General features: G+C 43.5%; 1 protein-coding gene across 3 annotated transcripts in view; it reads right to left on the bottom strand.

Annotated features, from left to right (window-relative positions):
- The window catches only part of HS1BP3 (HCLS1 binding protein 3), a 78,270-nt gene that overhangs the window by 47,264 nt on the left and 11,809 nt on the right, over nucleotides 1-19,197 (bottom strand). For all 3 annotated transcript variants that reach the window (XM_073335913.2, XM_073335914.1, XM_073335912.2), the window contains exons 3-4: nucleotides 5,164-5,371; nucleotides 2,710-2,914 (exon numbers count right to left, since the gene is read on the bottom strand). In XM_073335913.2, coding sequence (XP_073192014.1) covers nucleotides 2,710-2,914; nucleotides 5,164-5,371 — 413 coding nt within the window. The remainder of the gene's footprint in view (nucleotides 1-2,709; nucleotides 2,915-5,163; nucleotides 5,372-19,197) is intronic.

Raw genomic sequence — 19,197 nt, 5'->3', positions numbered from 1 at the left:
GTGTTTCCTAATATCCAACCTAGACCTCCCGCACTGCAACTTGAGATCATTGCTCCTTCTTCTGTCATCTGCCATCACTGAAAACAGCCAAGCTCCATCCTCTTTTGAACCCCCCTTCAGGTAGTTGAAGGCTGCTATCAAATCCCCCCTCACTCTTCTCTTCTGCAAACTAAACAAGACCAGTTCCCTCAGCCTCTCCTCGTAAGTCATGTGCCCCAGCCCCCGATCATTTCCATTGCCCTCCGCTGGACTCTCTCCAATTTGTCCACATCCCTTCTGTAGTATCCTAATCACCATGAAATGACCACTCCTGCCTTGCAGCTATCACTACCGTCCTATTCTAACAATAGTAGATTTTCAATGTCTTTGACTTCACGTTCATTTTTGTTTTCTTCCTTGAGCCTTACCCAGCTGGTGAACCACCATTTCCTCATTATAAACCGCACTGCAACATTTTAGAATCGGCTGCACGAGTATTTTCGGAAACCACAAGCATACTATGCCGTTTCAAGTACAGCATGTTTGCAAGTTAAAGCTTTACGCCCATATGGTTAAGCAACAACAAAAAACAAAAAAGGAAAAAAAAATCAGGACCACCAAAGTTAAAGCCTCCCACAGGAAAAGCAGCCACAGATGTCACTGTTACATACTTTTCAAAGTGTGCAATAAATGGAAAAGATGGACAATACTGTTGATTAAAGAGAAACTCAATACACTGTCAATATAAAACTAGCCATTTCTCCGCCTTGTTGTGGGGTCAGGTTGAACCCAGTCTTTCACTTAAGACTTAACACAGGCTATCAACATGTACAGATGTTATTTGCAGTGGGGGAGGGGAGTAATTGGCTGGTATTTTTACATTTTATAGTGGTAAAAACCAGGCCATGTTATTTGAGATGTTACTGTGACATTGAATTATGGCAGAGTGCCTGAAGCCAGGGTTCAGCACATATTTATGTTTTTGTACAGTGCTTCCACACAATGGCGTCCTGGGCGTCTAAGTACCACAAAAATACACATAAATAATAATAAATAAAGATATGTAGCATAAGATCAGTAATATAGGCACAAAAGGAGCTGCTCAAGACATGAGGCCTGGTTCTGATCTCCATTACCTTGGTGTAAAATGGGAGTTACTTCCACTGAAGCTGGCGGAGTTACACCAGTGTAGCAGCAACATAAGGTCAGATTCCGGCTTATCATTTCAACTTTAAATTTCTGGCTTTTGTAACACCCTTAATACGGGTGCTTTGTGCAGAACTTTTTAAAAGAAGAAGAACCAGATTAGCTGGATGCCAGAACAGCCACCTGTTAAGAGTTTATTTTTCAAAGCATTTGATTTTTAAAAAAATTCACCAACAATGCAGAGATTCCCACTGTAGCTGAGTACATATTTTTAAGTGCCTTGTTTGCTCTTACTTAGGAAAAACTCCATTGATTTCAGCAAGAATGCTGCTTTCGTAGGAAGTGGCGAACAGGAAGTTAAATGGGGATTAAGTGCCAGATCTGTTCATCCCTCGATACACTCAAGAGATCCAAAGATTCAGACTTTTAGACACAAGTCAAACCACCACAGAACGGGAAAGCAAACTTCTTGTTTATTTTGGCACTGTGAATTCTTTACAGCTTATCTTTGGTGTAAGTGGCAAATCCAACAATACATTTTCTAACTCAAAAGATCATTTTCCTATCCAAAAAAGGACAGCTTCTTTTGTAAATTGCCCAGCTGAGGCTGATTTTGTGGGAAGTATTGCTATACCTAGAGTCTCACTGTAAACAGTAATTTAACCATTTTTTAAAAATCCATCTTTAAAAAAAAAAGAAATAATTTGGATACTTGGCAAAGAACCTGTTCAATTGCTAAATGAATAACAGTTAAACTATTCCAATGACAATCAAGGAATGAAGTACACTAAGTAAAAAGAACGTCTGAAAGTTAGTAATTGCAACTTGTTCTAATAGTGGCAATGAGCTCTAAAACATGCTTCCAGAATTAAACATTTCTGCTTGGCCCAACTGCAGCGTGGGAGACCCAGGCTTGGGAATGACCGTAGGTTAAGTCACATTCAGATTTAAATGGGAAAAGTAAAAGGAAAGATCCATCCCATGTTGCCATCCTAGGGAGGAACCAGTTCAGAGCAGTGTTAAAGTCCTAAGACAAGATTTTCAGAAGTAACTGGTGATTCTGGGTGTCTGACTTGACATACCTTAAAGGAGCTCGATTTTCGGAGGAGGGTTGTTTAGCATTTCCTGAATATCAAGATCCTTTAAACTTTAAAGTATCTCAAGTTAGGCACTGCTGACAATCCACAATATTGCTGTTGTCACTGCTGACAATCCTGGCTACATAGGTAAGCCAATTTAGCTGCAGGGCTTCTGTTGCAATTTAGAAGTGGTTTTGGGAATTAGTGAGGGATTTCAGATTTAAATAAAGAAAATAATTGCCTTAGAATTACAAGTTAAGTAGATATCTATGTTTGTTTACCTAAGTAGGTCTTTATTTAATTATTCAGAGTCTTCAGATACTGTTGCTTTTGCTCGCGATCATATGAGGTCTTCGGAGTCAGGAAGAACAAGAAAGCCCACACGTGGACACCATAATAAAAATGCTTTATATTGTTGCAACTCCAACTTCAATGGTGTAAGTGAAACCTGCCTCATATGCTATACGTAAAAATGGCATAAAACAGAGAAAGAAGACAGTCATACCTGATTATGCCAAGAGGATCTACATCTTCTTCCTCCTCTTCCTCCTCTTTTTCAGCATCTTGATCTTTTATTAACCCAAACCGAGGGAGTATGTCGGATGTCCTCTCCTCTTTGAAAAAATCTAACTCTTCATTTTCTTCATCTTCCTCCTCCTCCTCAGGAACATTTTTACCTTTCAAGTCAATGACACTAGTAGATTTTGTCCCTGCGAAAAAACAATAATTCATGAAGAACTGAGCATGCCAATTTAAACTCACAGCCATACTTTTTTTGTCAATTTCTTCCACTTGTTCCCAATAGTTAGGCTTGGGGAATGTGTTCCTAGCTTTACAATCAGCTATTGTCAACTATATCCAGCAATCTGGACTGGAGAGTTAGTTCCCCCTATCCACTAACATGCCATTATATGCACCTCTAGATCTGAAATATTTGATACTGACTTAACATATCTGGGCTGCTCTCAGGTCAAACCCCATCAGAGAGTGAAAACTAAAAGTACAACCCTGGACTGCATGAAAAATGAAGCTGAGATAAGTATGTGGTGCAATTCTTCAATTTGCACACATAAATTAAAATCTAAAATGGATAGAAGAGACTGTGCCCACCTGTGGTACACATACCCCTGGGGGTACGCAAGACATCTCTGGGGAGCACATGGGAGAAATTGTATAATGTGGATTTTAATTATTTTATTTATTGCATTTTCATAATAGGCTACTCAGATGAAGCTTTAAAACTCTGTGGAAATTTGTTATATTAAATAAGGTAGTTAATTTACTTCAAGATGTACCAATGAGAACACACAGATACACAGAGACGCTGACATATACAGCCCTCATCTCCAGTCACCATACAACGTGGGTTCAGTTGCCCAGCAACTGTCCAGTCTAACTGAGCTCAGAACTTAGTCAAGGGGTTTTATTTCGGTTATGTACCTTACACTATAAATATATCTGTACGTAACAGTGAAATATGGACAGATGGCTAAAGACAGGTAGTGTTGCGAAGAACACACAAAGTATCAGTGATGAGAAGGATAGGAATACGCAGGCATCTGGTAGATATGGAAGGAGATAAGCAATAAGAAAAGTTTGGGAACCTCTGTATTAGAGCATGCACCACTCCAGAACCTGGAACGGAACCCAAAATTCCCAAGTCTCATCATTCCTCTGCTTCCAGAAAATATCTGTGAAAGCCTCTGGCAAAGTGTTGCATCCCCCTCTACTGCTGGTCCACACAGAGGATAAGGGCCTACTACTGCTATCAGTTACTCTGTTAGCTCAAGTGGCAGATGTCTGTGCAGTGGATGTAAAGGTTCCAACTCTTCAGATAATCTTCCAATTTGCTTTTTAAAAAACCTAGAAAATTACTCACAAAAATACTGTGTTTATAAGAACATTATTAAGGTTGCAATGTCAAACACCCCAAAGTTAGGAAATGCCAGAATTAAGATTACCTGTGCAACCCCTTATGAGTATGCATTATGATACAGTCTTTAATTATATGGTCACATCCTGTTTTTCCCACAGGACCCTCTGCTTCATTCATTTAGGGAGCAGCTATTCAATACTGTCTTTTCTCATTGTTCAGTGTGTGGCCCCAGACCTTATTTACTGCACACTGTTCAAATCCTATCATGAAGACAGAATTATTAATTTCCTCATAGGCTTTCCTATGGCATTTATCACTCTAGTATCCATGTGCTTCACAAACATTAATTAATTGATTTTTACAACACCTCTGCGAGGAAAGTGGGTGTATTATCCTCCGCTTACAGGTGGAGAACTGAGGCACAGACAGATCAGAGTCAAAAGCATTCATTAATATTGGATGCCCAATTTGAGATGCCTAAGGCCTGGTTTTTCAGAGCATTATATAGCATTTTATATGTTCATGGCATAGCTCCCATTGACTTCAGTTGCAGCTGTGAGTGCTCTGAATTTCTGCAAATCAGACCCCAGTATCTCAAGTCAGGCATCCAGAAAATGAGGAACACACAATTAGTGACCACTCGTGAAAAGATTGCTTTAAGTGATCACACAGGTACCCTGTGGCAGGGGTAGGCGCAAAATCCAGTTCTCCAGGGCGGCATTCAACTGCCTGAACCATAAGACCATCCTTTCTCTTCCTGCAGTCCCGTCTCTTTCACTACACATCTTCCAACTTCAGCAACAAATAAAGCAAGGTCTATAGACAACAGCCTCCTTCAATATGCAGCCCTCATTCATCTCCAGAGCAGGTCCATCCTGTGCAATGAATGAGGGAAGGAAAAAATAGCATGTGATCATGCAATTAAAGGCTGTACCATAATGCATATGCACACGGGGGGCTGAATTAAGGTTGCACAGGAGACCATAATTCTAGTATTTCCTAACTTTTGAGTGCTTAACTTCATATCGTTTTAACGGGGGGGGGGGGGTCTGAGTGCATGTGCAATATAATTATTTTAGTTACCTAAGAATTCCAATAATTCAGGACTTGTTGCGAGTTCCAAATCTTTGGCAATGAGCCTCATGATGTCATTGAACACCACTCTTCGTTCTCGGATATCAGATTCCCCAACAAACAGAGCTTTCCTCGGTAATGGTGGAAGAGATGCCTGTGGGTAGCGGGCAGTCAGCTTTTGGTAAAACTCATCAATCTCACTGTACTTCTTAGAGATCTGTAATGAAATATGCATGTTGGATTAGTTTATGAACAGAGAAGAGTGAAAGACAGACCGCAAACAGGCAGGGAGTTATGCTCCACGAAACATTTCCCCTGGATGCCTCAGTGTAAAATATGCAGTACCAAAAAGCTTTCCATCTGGCTTGGTGTCAGCTTGTCATCTTTGTAGCTCACCACACAGCATTACTGTGATCCCCTACTGTAATGAAATAAAAATCCAGCACAGTATTCAGTCAGACAGCATGGCCATCAGCTAGTTGCACACGGCGTGGATCACAACTCAAGACATTCTTCTTTGAAAGCACAGACCCTTAACATTCAGCTACAAACAGACTCTTTGCTGCCTGCCCTGAGAGAGGTCAGGAAGTAGGAACGTCTCCAGGCTAGCATCCTAATGGAAAAAGCTGCATGGATCTTTTTCCCAGTTTGCTGCTTCTCTTTAAGGCAGATTTGCCAACCTTGGTAGGTAGCTGCTCTACGCTGTTGGTGCCTGAATGTCTGCCACATTTGCTAATGTACCTGATAACCAGCACAGAACCTCAGAACTTGTCACTACCTTCAGTGGGAAGAAGTGACTCTGAAAAAAGATTTGGGGGTCATCAGCTGAATGTGAGCTCCTAGTACATGGACGAAATGGCTAATGCAATCCTGGAACACATAAGTAGGAATCACAAGTAGGAGCAGAGAGGTTAATTTACCTCTATATTTGGCACTGGTGTGACCACTGCTGGAATACTGTGCCCAGTTCTGGTGCTCACAATTCAAGAATGATGTTGATAAATTAGAGAGAGTTCAAAGAAGAGCCACAAGAACAATAAAGGATTGGAAAACATGTCTTATAGTGACAGGCTCAAAGAGCTCAATCTATTTAGCGTAACAAAACAGAAGATTAAGGGGTGCCTTGATTACAGTCTATAAGTATCTACATGGGGAACAAATATTTAATAATGGGGCCCTCAATCTAGCAAAGAAAGGTATAAACATGATCCAATGACTGGAAATTGAAGCTAGACAAATTCTGATTAGAAATAAAATGTAACTTTTTAACAGTGGGAGTAATTAACCAATGGAACAATTTACCAAGGATTGTGGTGGATTCTCCATCACTGACAATTTTTAAAGCAAGACAGGATGTTTTTCTAAAAAAATATGCTATAGGAATTATTTGAGGGAAGTTTTATGGCCTATGCTACACAGGAGGTCAGATTAGATGATCACCATGGTCCATTTTGGCCTTGGAATCTACAAATCTGTAAGTACCTACATAGGGAGAAGATCTCAGATGGTAGGGGGGCTCTTTAATTTAGCAGAAAAGGCATCACAAAAACCAATGTTTGGAAGCAGGACTAGAAATAAGGCAAATATTTTTATAGTGATGGTAATTAATGACTGGAACAACTTATCTAGTGATCTGATGGATTCTTCATCACTTGAAGTCTTTAATTCAAGACAAGATGTCTTTCTAAAAGATATGGTCTGATTCAAAGAGAAATTATGGGCTTGACACAGGAATGAATGGGTGAATGGTTACGCAGGAGGTCAGAGAAGATGATTATAATGATTTAGTTGGGGATTGGTCCTGCTTTGAGCAGGGGGCTGGACTAGATGACCTCCTGAGGTCCCTTCCAACCCCGATATTCTATGAAAATGGCCCCTTTTGGCCTTAAAAAAAAACAACCTTTGAATCTATATGGATAGATGCAATTAGAGAGTTTGAAGTAATTAAAACAAGTAATGCTGTACTTGTCTAGCAATTATTCATCAGCTCCTCTTCTGCAGTCCAACCCCTTTGCACCTCATTCTCCTGCAATTTATTATTAGTTCTACACTCATGTAATTCCAATGACTTCAAAGGACTGACTCTCAATTTACATTGGAATAAATGAGAGGAGAATCAAGCCCCATGCCTCAGGGTATAGGAAAGAGAACAAAACATTTGTAACTGGCCCCAGGATAAAAGAAAGTCCACAGAACCGAAGCACAGAAGCAGAAAGGAACCAAAACTGAGATTTACCAAGGACACTTATGTAATAACAACCTCAGGTTAATATTATGCTGCCACTTGGAACTATCATCCAGAAGTGGTGAGTTTAAAAAGTTTTATATTATTATTTATTATTTGAATAATGTGCTTGGTGCTGAATAATGAAACCCTAGTAGACCTATCCCAAAGAGCATGTAATCTAAACAAGACAAGAAGAGATGACAGAATACACCGGGAAGCCCAGAGGAGTGATTGACTAGGATTTTAGACTCACTTCCTGTGAGCACTGTAGGGGCAGGTCTGTAGGTGGGATCTAAATGCACATGAGCATCCAGGTAGTAGAGGTACCTAGGATAGATGGAACTCCTTTTGATAAACAGCATCAACAGAAAAGTGAAAGAAAGAAGGAATGGCCACATTGGTATTCTGGAGTCACTACCCATTAATCCTTAGCTAAGTGCCACAAGCTTACAGGAGAGGGTTTCAGACCAGAATCCCTTCCAAAATCATGTGAGTGTGAGAGAGACGCCTGGTCTACATTTAAAATTTATATGGACATAGTTACGTCGGTCAGAGGGTCTGTAGAAAACCCCACCCTCTAACTGACATAACTATGCTAACAAAAAACCCAGAGTACATGCAGCTATGCCAACAGAGCAGGGCACTTATCAGCTGCTTGGGGAGGTGGTGTTCCTATTGTAAACTCTGTGGCCTGAAGCCTATGAGAGAAGGGACATAATTGAGTGAGCTCTCTGATGCCACCTGCTGGAGACCAAGGGGAGCTCACTGCGTGACAAAGACCAAGGGTCAACCTGGTCCAGAAACTGGCAAGCACAACCTGGGGAGCATCAGTGTCACGGACATCAACGATGGCCCTTTGTACTCCGTAGCCGAGTACTGCGCACTGGTATGGATCAGAAGTAGCCATACTCGACTTGTTGATGTCCAACTGAACACTGCAATGTGGTGCATCACTGGAAACCTCAAGTCGACCCACCGCCATGGCTGCCAGTACTGTTGCACATTGCTCCCCCATCCATTCACCGCAATGCCGCAATACTTTGGGAATTCCAGTGGATCATGGAAAACGAATGTCTTCCCACCCACCAGGACCTTAACAACATCCCTCACCATCGCTTGAAGTCGTGTAAGCCCTTTTGGACCCATGCATTTAACCTTCAACAATGCAACTTCAACCCTGATGAAGCTTGGAAAGCCAAATGGAATTCCCAAGAAGTCACAAATGGACACCTTGTGAAAGACCCAGTGTGGAAGATCCCTGGCTTCGGTCTCCCGTGAAGCTCATGGGCAACCCTAAACTGTATCTGCACAAACCATGGCAGATATGGATACTTGCTGCACAAATGGAAAATTAAAGACTCTCCAGCGTGCGACTGTGGCCACACAGAACAGACCATGGAACATGCAACAACCCAATGCCCACAAATACAAAGGAGCCATGACAGCAATACACTCTGCTACTCTAGACACAATTATCTGGCTTAACCATCTTAATGTAATACTATAGTTGTTGATCTACATTTACTTCAGCCAGACAAAGAAGACTGAGTGAGGCAGTACCTCATTTAAATATTAATGTGTTCTCTGCTATCATCTGCTGGACAACAAGGGCCATCAACTGAGTGACAGTATCTCATTTACATATAAACAACAGGTAGTTTGGGGACACGGGGGTATAATTTGACAAAGTTTTGTACTTGGGGCCCATATTTTTGAGATTACCCTGTTGGGAACCCACCTGCACAAAGCCTAGACAATGACTGGGTAGGAGTCACCCTGATTAAACCAATGTTTGCTGGGGTGGGGTAAGAGCCCAGGGACAGACAGACCCAGGGGATAGAAGTACAAAGGCTGGACATGCTGTGCTGGGAACACCTTATTAGGTGGTAGGGACTCTGATGGATTTTTAAAACCACTGTACCCCTTGTATCTGAAATTGCTCTGTAAGACCTGTCATTGCCTTATGTGAACAGAGCTCACCAAAGGTTCCCATCAGTGGCAAGCAGAACCCAGAGCCCAGCAGCAGTTCTGGTCACCTGAGCAGCAGGCAAAGCAAGGTTGGAGTTGGGCCCAGCCATAGCACTCAGTAAGCAAAGAAAAGCAGCAGGTGGTTTCACGCACAGGTCACAGCTTCCAACAGCAGAGTGAGAGCAACAGAGAGCACTCCAGCGAGAGCAGAGAGATTTGTAGCAACTGTCTGTGCCAGCTTAGCGACTCCGATGAGGCTGCCTGTCCTAGGTGCTGAAAGCAATAAAGCAGGACAGGTAGAGCCCCAGGGCTGCCTACGAAACAGGGACTCTGATTTTCCTGAACTCTTGGAATCACAAACTGTAAGTGTGGAAGCTGGGGAACCATGAACTGAGAGTGGGAGGCTGGAAGGCAGAACAAACTGCATCAGCCATTCAGGGTCCAATTGTTTGGGACTGTGACTTATGCACCCTGGGGTAAACGGTGGTGGAAGGTGTGAAATTGTAAATATTTGTCCCATTCAACCTGGCCTTTCCCTTTTCTCCTCCACAACCCCCCCTTCGCCTCCCCCACCCCCCATCAAAATGAAGGTTTGTTTGTTTAAATGTCTGTGCTTGCAAGTGGGCACAGATTTGCCTAGCAAAGGTACTCAGAACAGTTATTGGTAGTGATCACTTGGTGGACGTTCGAGCCAAAAATTAAGAAACTGTAGAGAATCCCCTGCCTAAAATAAGGACCCAGCCCTTGTTGCTGCCTAAGGTCATTGGTAGAAGGGTTACACTTTACTGGCAGAACTCCTTCTGTTGGCACACATTGCATCTACACTAGGGGGCTGGGCATAGGCTCTGCAGTGTAGTGGGGAGAGGAGATTCCTTGTTTCTTCTCCAAAAGAACAGATATTGTTCTTCAGTGATGTGCACAATATGTCAAATGTAGAATTAATTGTAATAAGTAGCAAGTTAATTTATTTAACTAATATGAAAGAGCAACTAATCCATAGAACTACCCCAAAAATATTACACTCAAATTCAAAACTGAGCATTGGGATGAGACAAAAAAACCTTAAATATTACTTTTTTTCTCTTCACCCCAGAAAATTTTAATCTTCCTATGCAAACCAAATGTGCAAATTTTTCATAAATCTCAATTTGTGTTTAATTATACTATTGAATTTAGAGCAAATGTGCACCCTGGTACATTATTACTAATTAAACCATTGAAAATCCTTGTGGGCTTCCCACAACAACCAACCATAATGTGCAATACAGCACACAGAATGTGCTAAATACTCTAACCCAAGCATACTAATCTGCTACCTGAAAGTCTGCATGTTATTACATCATGCAAAATAATTTGAGACAGTGCTTAAGTGCCCTCTGCTGGAATAGTCTATCATGTACCAGTCTCAGGATTAAATATCTAAAATATCTTTTTTTATTCTAGCAAATAAATAAAAATCAATACTATTAAGCTGTAATATGTGGTTCAGACAATATTCTCCAATTACCTGTGATTCTTCTAGCCCCCAATTCTGCAAACATTTATACACGTGCTTAACTTTACTCATGTGAGTAGTATCCTTTGGCCAGATTCTCAGATGGTATAAACTGGCATAATTGGTTTAAATAGAATTATACTAATTCACACCATTTAAGTCTCTGGCTAATCAACTTCAAAGAGACTACTCATGTCACGTGAATAAAACTAAGCACAAATGTATTTGCATGACTGGGGTCCTATTTACAATATTCATTTTGAAAAGACAACATGTACTTTAAGGAGACTTTAGGATGACTTCACTGGGATTCCCCATGTGTATCACTTGTAGGGCTGGAGCCAAAGTTTCAGTCTCCACCTTGAACTTCCGGGTCTCAAGTTGCAGTGGGGGCGGTTTAGGTTGGATATTAGTAAAAACTTTTTCACTAGGAGAGTGGTGAAGCACTGGAATGCGTTACCTAGGGAGGTGGTGGAATCTCCTTCCTTAGAGGATTTTTAAGGTCCAGCTTGACAAAGCCCTGGCTGGGATGATTTAGTTGGGGATTGGTCCTGCTTTGAGCAGGGGGTTGCACTAGATGACCTCCTGAGGTCCCTTCTAACCCTGATATTCTATGATTCTAAGAAGGATTTTGTTGCTAGAAACACATTCATAGATGTATCATGAATAAAAAAATGCTGAAATAGCTGGAAGAGTAAGAAAACTGCCCAGAAGTTCAAGGTGGAGACTGAAACTTTGGCTCCAACCCTACAAGTGATACACATGAGGAATCCCAGTGAAGTCATCAAGATGTATGTGAAGTTAAGTACCCCCCGTGCTCCCCGCTACTGTGAGAAGCTAATTTAAAGAGCCCATGTAGGCAGTTAATTGAATAAGGTACATTTGGGCCTGTTAAAAGGCCTTTAGGGCTCAGTTTCAGGGAAGTGTTCTCAGAGAGACCACCTCTCCCAAGAGAGAGGAACTCCCAGAGTCCACAGGCCACAAGGAGGGGGGCTGTGCAACCCCTGAGCCCAAAGGGAGAGACTTCTGGCCAGAGAGCCCAGGACTGAAACTACAAGCCCCAAGAAGGAGGAGGGCTGTACAACCCCTGATCCCCTGGGGAGAGACCTTATTTCAAGGTTATTTGGCTTTAATAAAGTAGTACCTCAGTCAGGGTAATTTTGTCTTACATCCCCCTTTCGGCTGTGTTGTTGTTAAGGGAGTGCCTGGAGCAGGGAGTGCCTGCAGGGCCTCCTTAGGTCAGCAGGGGGCATTATAGGACAGGCACACCCCACAACAAAGCCCTCGTCCCAAACTTATGCCCCTGTGCTTTTTGTTCACAAGGATTTCAGTGTGCAGAAGACATGGTGTATCCTTAACTCACTGCCCGATAGCTTTCTGAGTACAACTCTTCATTTTGCAGTATTTTACAGTATGCACATTTAAACTGTGTTTTCCATTTTAAAAAAGCACTTCTTCATACTACGAGAAAATGGAGGCCTGGCATTGTGGCCTTTGAAATGAAACAACTGCAGGCTTTGAAAGGACACGAGAGAAAACAAACAAACAAACTCTTTTTACAGAGATTCCAATCCCAGGTTGCAAAGTCAAGCACTCAAAAAATAAGAAGTTAAGATGTAATTAAGGTTGCAATCTTGTGCCACAGTATTATGACATAGTTACACGATCACATGCTATTTTTTTCACCCTGCCTCATTAAGTGCAAATAGGAGGATGCTCAATATTTCTTTTCAGCAAGATGTGGCCCCACGTCTTATTTACTGCACACCAACCAACCAACTGAGGCACTGAGTGTGTTGTTTCATTACCCCATGAGCTTTTCAGCTGCATGTATCACCTAGTATTAGAGCGCTCCACAAACGATGAACTTATCTGCACAACATCCCTCTAAAGTGGGGAAATGTTATCCCCCATTCACAGATGGCATACGAGGAGATTTTAGGCCAAAATTTGCGTGCATGCATCGATAAAATATACATGCACACGTATATAAGAGAGACAAAGAACCATCAGTGGGTGTGGTACATACATAATAAAGCTGCATTTTGTATGCAAGACAGCGAGACAGTAAGGGCAGGGTTATTTTAGCCTTTAATAAACTTTATCAGCAAATTGAATTGTGAACTAGTAAGTCATTACACTGAGTATTAGGTTGATACATAAAACAAAATATCAAGGGCTGGGTGCATTCTAAAAGGGGAGGGGGCAATGGAGGACTGTTACTTCTGGAAAGACAAGGCGTGAACAGCAGAAACGCATTTGAGATAAGAGAAGCCGGTGTATCTCTGCCCCAGAAAATGGCAGTTTGTGTGCACTAATTAAGCTTTACCTTCTCAGTAGCAGGTATGATTCAGTTTTAAAAATAAAGCAACTCCATTGTTTCTATATACCGAGAACATTCTGAACTTTAAAAGGAAACACAGCTGAGTTTTCCTTTAGTTTAGCAAGTGTGACCCCAAGGTTAATGCTTATCTACAGCCCACACTACAATCTGCAGTGCTTTACAAACAGATGTGTTTAAATAGCTTCACATGCACAAAGACTCTGATTTGAAGACTCATCTTGGAAGTGAACTGCTGTGCTGATACTCAATATGAACGTTGCATTTTAAATGTACTGATACCAAATGCTATGCAAACCAACACGCATGCAAACTGCAGGTTAACAGGTAAAGCTATATTGTTCAAATCAAAGAAATGGTAGGGATAGAGTTTTTCACATTTGTAAGTGAAATATGTCTTCCTTGTTAAACTAGTTTTGATTAAACGCACACATTATACCTTGTAGAACAAGTCAATAAAAGGTTGTTACCCCCCTGTCACAGTTCAGGGCATCTGCACCAATCCCTCTGTGGTCCTTTGAAGGCCCCACTCTAGGCTGACTGCTCCTGTCTTGGGCAGAGACCCGCATCTCTCTCCCTCCCGACCAGGGGTTTTATAAAGTTGTGCAGTTCCCTGCCTACAATGTGATATTTCCAGCAAGCCAGACTGCCTAAAAAGGCCAGAATCTGTACTTTGCTTTCTCTTCAAAGCAGCGTACTGCCTGCAGTTAAGAGTTCTTTCTAAGCAAGTACATTTATTGTTAAGGTGAAAGCATTACAGAGAAAACATTAAAAACAATAAAAGAACCTATGCACATGCTAAAAAGCTTATCAGAGGTCACCCCAACTCCTGCCTCGGGCTTTAGTAGATATAATTCCTTCAAAACCCACAACTGGGTGACAAGTTCATAACTGTCTCAGATTCAGAACCTGAACTACCATTAATAGTTCAGCCTTTCATTTATATAGCTTGGGCCTTTGATCTTGCCCTCATGGAGCAGTGAGCAGAAGATAATGGCCCCCTCCCCAGGACGTAGCTTCAAAAGGCTGGGGTTTTGCATAATCGGAGTTGGGGAATTTGCATTCACCTCCCCCTAGATCAGGGGTGGCAAACTTTTGGGCTACGTCAGGGGAATAGAAATTGTATGGCGGGCCATGAATGCTCACAAAATTGGGGTTGGGGTGTGGGAGGGGGTACGGACTCCGGGATGGGGCTGGGTATGAGGAGTTTGGGGTGTAGGAGGGTGCTCTGGACTGGGACCGAGGGGTTTGGAGGGCAGAAGAGGGATCATGGCTGGGGCAGGGGTACGGGAAGGGGTGCAGGTTTCAGCTGGGGGCGGGGGCTCTGGGGTGGGGCTGAGATTGAGGGGTTTGGAGAGTGGGAGGGGGATCAGGGCTGGGGCAGGAGTTGGGGCAGGGGGAGAGGCTCAGGGGGTGCAGGCTCTAAGCGGTGCTTACCTCAAGCGGCTCCCAGAAGCAGTGGCATGTCCCTTCTCTGGCACCTACATGGAGGCACGGACAGAGGGCTCTGCACACTGCCCCATCCGCAGGCACCACCCCTGCAGCTCCCATTGGAGAGCATAGGAGCCGGAGTAGGGCCATGCCGTGGCTTCCCAGAGCCGTGTGGTGCTGCCTCCAACCCTGTGCCCCGGCTGGAATGCCGGAGTGGGGCTGAACTGCCTGGTGTGGCCCCTGACCCAGCACCAGAGAGAGGCCGAGCCACTGGTGCAGCCCCCAATCCTGCGCCCTCGCTGGAACGGGTCCGAGCTATGTGGTGTGGCCCCCGACCCAGCGCTTCGGCCAGAGCGGGGCCGAGCCACATGGTGCAGCTCTCGGGCCGGCTTAAAACGGCTTGCAGGCCACAGTTTTCCCACCTCTGCCCTCGATATTCCCCAGGAAAACCACTTAACACTTTTTGTTCCAAAAATCCATTCTTGTCTGGCACATTGTTCCATATAGAACCCCGGGTCTCACATCTGTCACATCTCTCCCTTTGAGAGGTTACATACAATCCTGGCCCACAATAATACATAAGCCATTCATTTACTACAATGGACCCCAAAGATATTTAAACTTAATTCAATATGATCTCCCAAGGATATGACAGAAAATTGACATCTCTGTTCCACATGCCGCCACCACCTCCACCCCTTTGCCCATTCCATCGCTAAAAAAATCATAACCATCCAGCATCTCTTCATATCTCCCTCCCTCCAGCTCCTGGTTCTCACAGAGACCTGGATCCCTCCATCTGACACTGCAGCTGCCCTCTCTTATAGAGGCCTCTTCTTCTCTCACAGTCCCCATCTTAAATCAGACTGTGGTGGGGCTGTAGGGCTTTCTCCTCTCCTGTTCCTGCTGCTTCCAAACCTTCCTTCTTCCTCTTTCTCACTGTTCCTCTGCTCCTCCATGTCATCTACCATTGCCCAACTCCTCCTCATCATCCTTCTTCTCTGATTTTGATTCCTTGCTCTCTCTCTCCCTCTCCTCAGAATCTCCCACACTCATCCTTGGTGACTTCAACCGCATGCTGATGACCCATCCAACCCCGTAGCTGTATGTTTCCTCGACCCCATCTCTTAATTTGACCTGTAGTTCTTGTTCAGCTCTCTCACTCACAAAAAGGGCTCTTCACTCAACTTGGTCTTCACCAGTCTCTGCCCTCTTTTGCTAAGGTGCCCCTCTCTGACCATCACCTAATCTCTTTCAACATCTCCCATCAGCCCCTTCCCTCACACTCTGTCACTCAGCCTTTCTGTGCCTTCCAGTCCATCAGTGTTGATGACTTCTCATTTGCTCTCAGCCCTCCCTCCCTAGTCTCTTCCACTGATATCATTATTGATCCTCTCCATGCTTCATTCTCCTCCACCCTTGATTCTTTTGCCTCTCTCTGCCATTGCAAGTGTAACCCGCACATCTCCTGGGTGTGGTGTTCTGTCCCCTCTAGTGGCACCAAGGCCATTTAGAGAGAGATATTAATGAGACTGCTCTACAGCCTGAGCTAACAGCCATATAACTTTTAGCTCATGCAGTAGAGGCTCATGCATTTAGCTCCAGAGATCCCAGATTCGATCCCGCCCACCGATGACCAGGGTCGGACGGCGTTACACCAGGTCTTCCCTGCCAACCCCTTACATCTGTTTCCTCTGCTTCTGCTCTCGCACTGCAGAGCATCTCTGGCAGAAATCCTGAAACCAGCTGACTTCCTCTATGACTAATTCATTCGTCTCTTTCAGTTCTGCCACCTTCTGAGCAAAGCAACTCTACTTCTCCAACTCAAATGAATATCACGCCTGCAATCCCGGCTGCTGTTCACTGCCTTTGACTCATTTCTCAAACCCTTCCCTCCTCCAGCCTCTTCTTCTCCCTCTCACAGGATCTCAACATTTTCTGCCAAGAGAAAACTGACAACATACAATGGGACCTTCCTCTGCCCTTTGGCTCGCCTCCATTTCTCCCATCCCCTCCTACAACTCTCTTCACCTTCCCTCTGATCAGATGCAGAATTTTCTCATATGCTCTCCTCCTGTAACCCCCTCCACTTGTCAGAGTGATCCTATCCCATTCCCAGATCTCCCTTGCACCCACTCTCAGCCCCCTCCCTTACTCTTCTGCTTAACTGCTCCCTCTTCTCTAGCCCTTTCCCCTCAGAACACAAGCATGCTTTAGTTGCTCCCATTTTAAACAAAAAACAAAAAACTTATCCTTGACTCCACTTGCCTCTCCTGCTGCTGCCCCATCTGCCTTCTCTCTTTCATCTCTAAGCTCATTGAATACACTGCTTGTAATTGTTGTCTGCAATTCCTCTTCTCCAATTCCACCCTAGACCCTCTCCGATCTGGCTTCCAGGCTTTTCACTCTGCTGAAACCGCGGCCTCCAAAGTCTCTAATGACCTCCTGATAGCCAAAGCTCAGAACAAATATTCCATCCTCATCCTCCTTGATCTGTCAGCCACCTTTGACACCACAGACCACCTTCCTCTTCTTGAAATTCTGTCCTCCCTTGGTTCCTATGATTTTGTCCTCTCCATCCTAATTGCTCCTTCTGCATGTTGTTCAGATGATCCTCCTCATCCACCTGCCAACTTTCTGTGTGGGCTCCACAGGACTCTGTCCTTGGTCCCCTTCTCTTCTCCACCTACACCTTATCTCTGGGCACTCTCATCCGCAAACACACATTCAACTACCATCTCTATGCTGACAATTCACAGATCTGCCTTTCTACTCCAGGCCTCTCTCTTTCTTGGCCGGTCTCTCTGACATCTCTTTGTGAATGCCTAGTAGCCAGTTCAATTTCAACAAGGCTAAAACAGAGTTCTTAATCTCCCCGGCCCCTCAAAAGCCCCGTCTGCTACTTCTTTTCTCAATCAGTAATAATATCAACACCATCCTACCTGCCAGTCAGGCCCATAACTTGGGTGTCATCTTCAACTCGGACCTTTCTCTAGATTAGGATGGAGAAAAAGATACAGTAGAACTGGAAAAGATACAGAGAAGGGCAACAAAAATGATTACGGGTATGGAACAACTTCTATATGAGGGGAGATTTAAAAGACTGGGAATTTTCAGCTTGGAAAAGAGATTACTAAAATAGGATATGATAGAGGTCTATAAAATCATGAATGGTGTAGAGAAAGCACATAAGGAAGTGTTATTTATAACTTAGAATAACACGAGAACCAGGGGTCACCCAATGAAATTAATAGGCAGCAGGTTTAAAACTAACAAAAGGGAGTACTTCTTCACACAATGCATAGTCAACCTGTGGAATGCTTTGCTAGGGCATGTTGTGAAGGCCAAAACTATAATGGGGTTCAACAAAGAATTACATAATTTCATGGAGGATAGGTCTATCAATAGGCATTAGCCAAGATGGTCAGAGATGCAACCCCATGCTCTGGGTGTCCCTAGCCTCTGATTGCCAGAAGCTGGGACTGGACGACAGGGGATGGATATCTTGATAATTGTCTGTTCTGTTCATTCCCTCTGAAGCGTCTGGTATTGGCCACTGTCAGAAGACAGGATACTAAGCTAGATGGACCATTTGTCTGATCCACTATGGCTGTTCTTACATTCTTATGAAGTGTGAAACCAGCTTTTGTCTGCAGTAGCCTCTTTTGCAGGTTTAGACAAACTATTTTCTTCATTTCAGTTTATTCAACTAGTTCAGTTCAATGACTTGTTCATTCATAGTTAGGAAACTAGTTGGGAGCTGAAAAATCAGGAAAGCTTGTTTTCCTCTTCCAACCTCTGAATAAAAACTCAGTGTGTGAGGATGAGCTCTACTATTTCGAAAACCTTGAAGGACATGATGACCAGAAATAATCAGTTCAATTGACTAACTACAGATAATACTCTCTTTGTTGAATACATCAGCTAACTCAAAAACATGCAGTCTTTCCTATCCATCCACACAGCTAAAACTTTCATCCAGGCTTTTATCATCTCATGTCTTGATTACGCCTCTCTGGACTAGACAAATGCAATCTTGCCCTGCTCATGTCTATTCAGAATGCTGCTGCAAAGATCATTTTCCTATCCCATCATTTTGTTCATGTCACCATCTCCCTGAATCACAGATTCATAGATTCCATGACCAGAAAGGACCACTGTGATAATCTAGTCTGACGTCCTATATAATGAAGGCCAAACTTCCCCAAAATAATTCCCTCCACTGGCTTCCCCCTTCTCTGTTACATCAAACATAAACTTTCACTTTCAAGGCCCTTCACAGCTTATCCCCACCCTACCTATCATCTCTCATTCACTGTCAAAAGGTTGACTCCTGACTCTGATAGGCCCATGATCCAGCCTCCACTGCCCACTTGTTACATTTTCAAATTAGCACCTTCATGCTTTGTCCTATGCTGCCCCTCATTTTTGGGAGGTGCTCCCCACAAACTTGCACAAATCCACCTCATTATCCTTCTTCAAAACCTTCTCAAAACTCTTCTTTGCCATGATGTCTACAAAAAAATTTGACAATGGTTAGGCTGCTGGTGTGCTGAGATCACTGCCTGTCATACTGACCAA

Source organism: Lepidochelys kempii, chromosome 3 (assembly GCF_965140285.1).
Source record: "Lepidochelys kempii isolate rLepKem1 chromosome 3, rLepKem1.hap1, whole genome shotgun sequence".
In the NCBI taxonomy this organism is placed as follows: domain Eukaryota; kingdom Metazoa; phylum Chordata; order Testudines; family Cheloniidae; genus Lepidochelys; species Lepidochelys kempii.
Note: the sequence above shows the minus strand (reverse complement) of the source record. Positions and strands in the feature narration are given on the sequence as shown.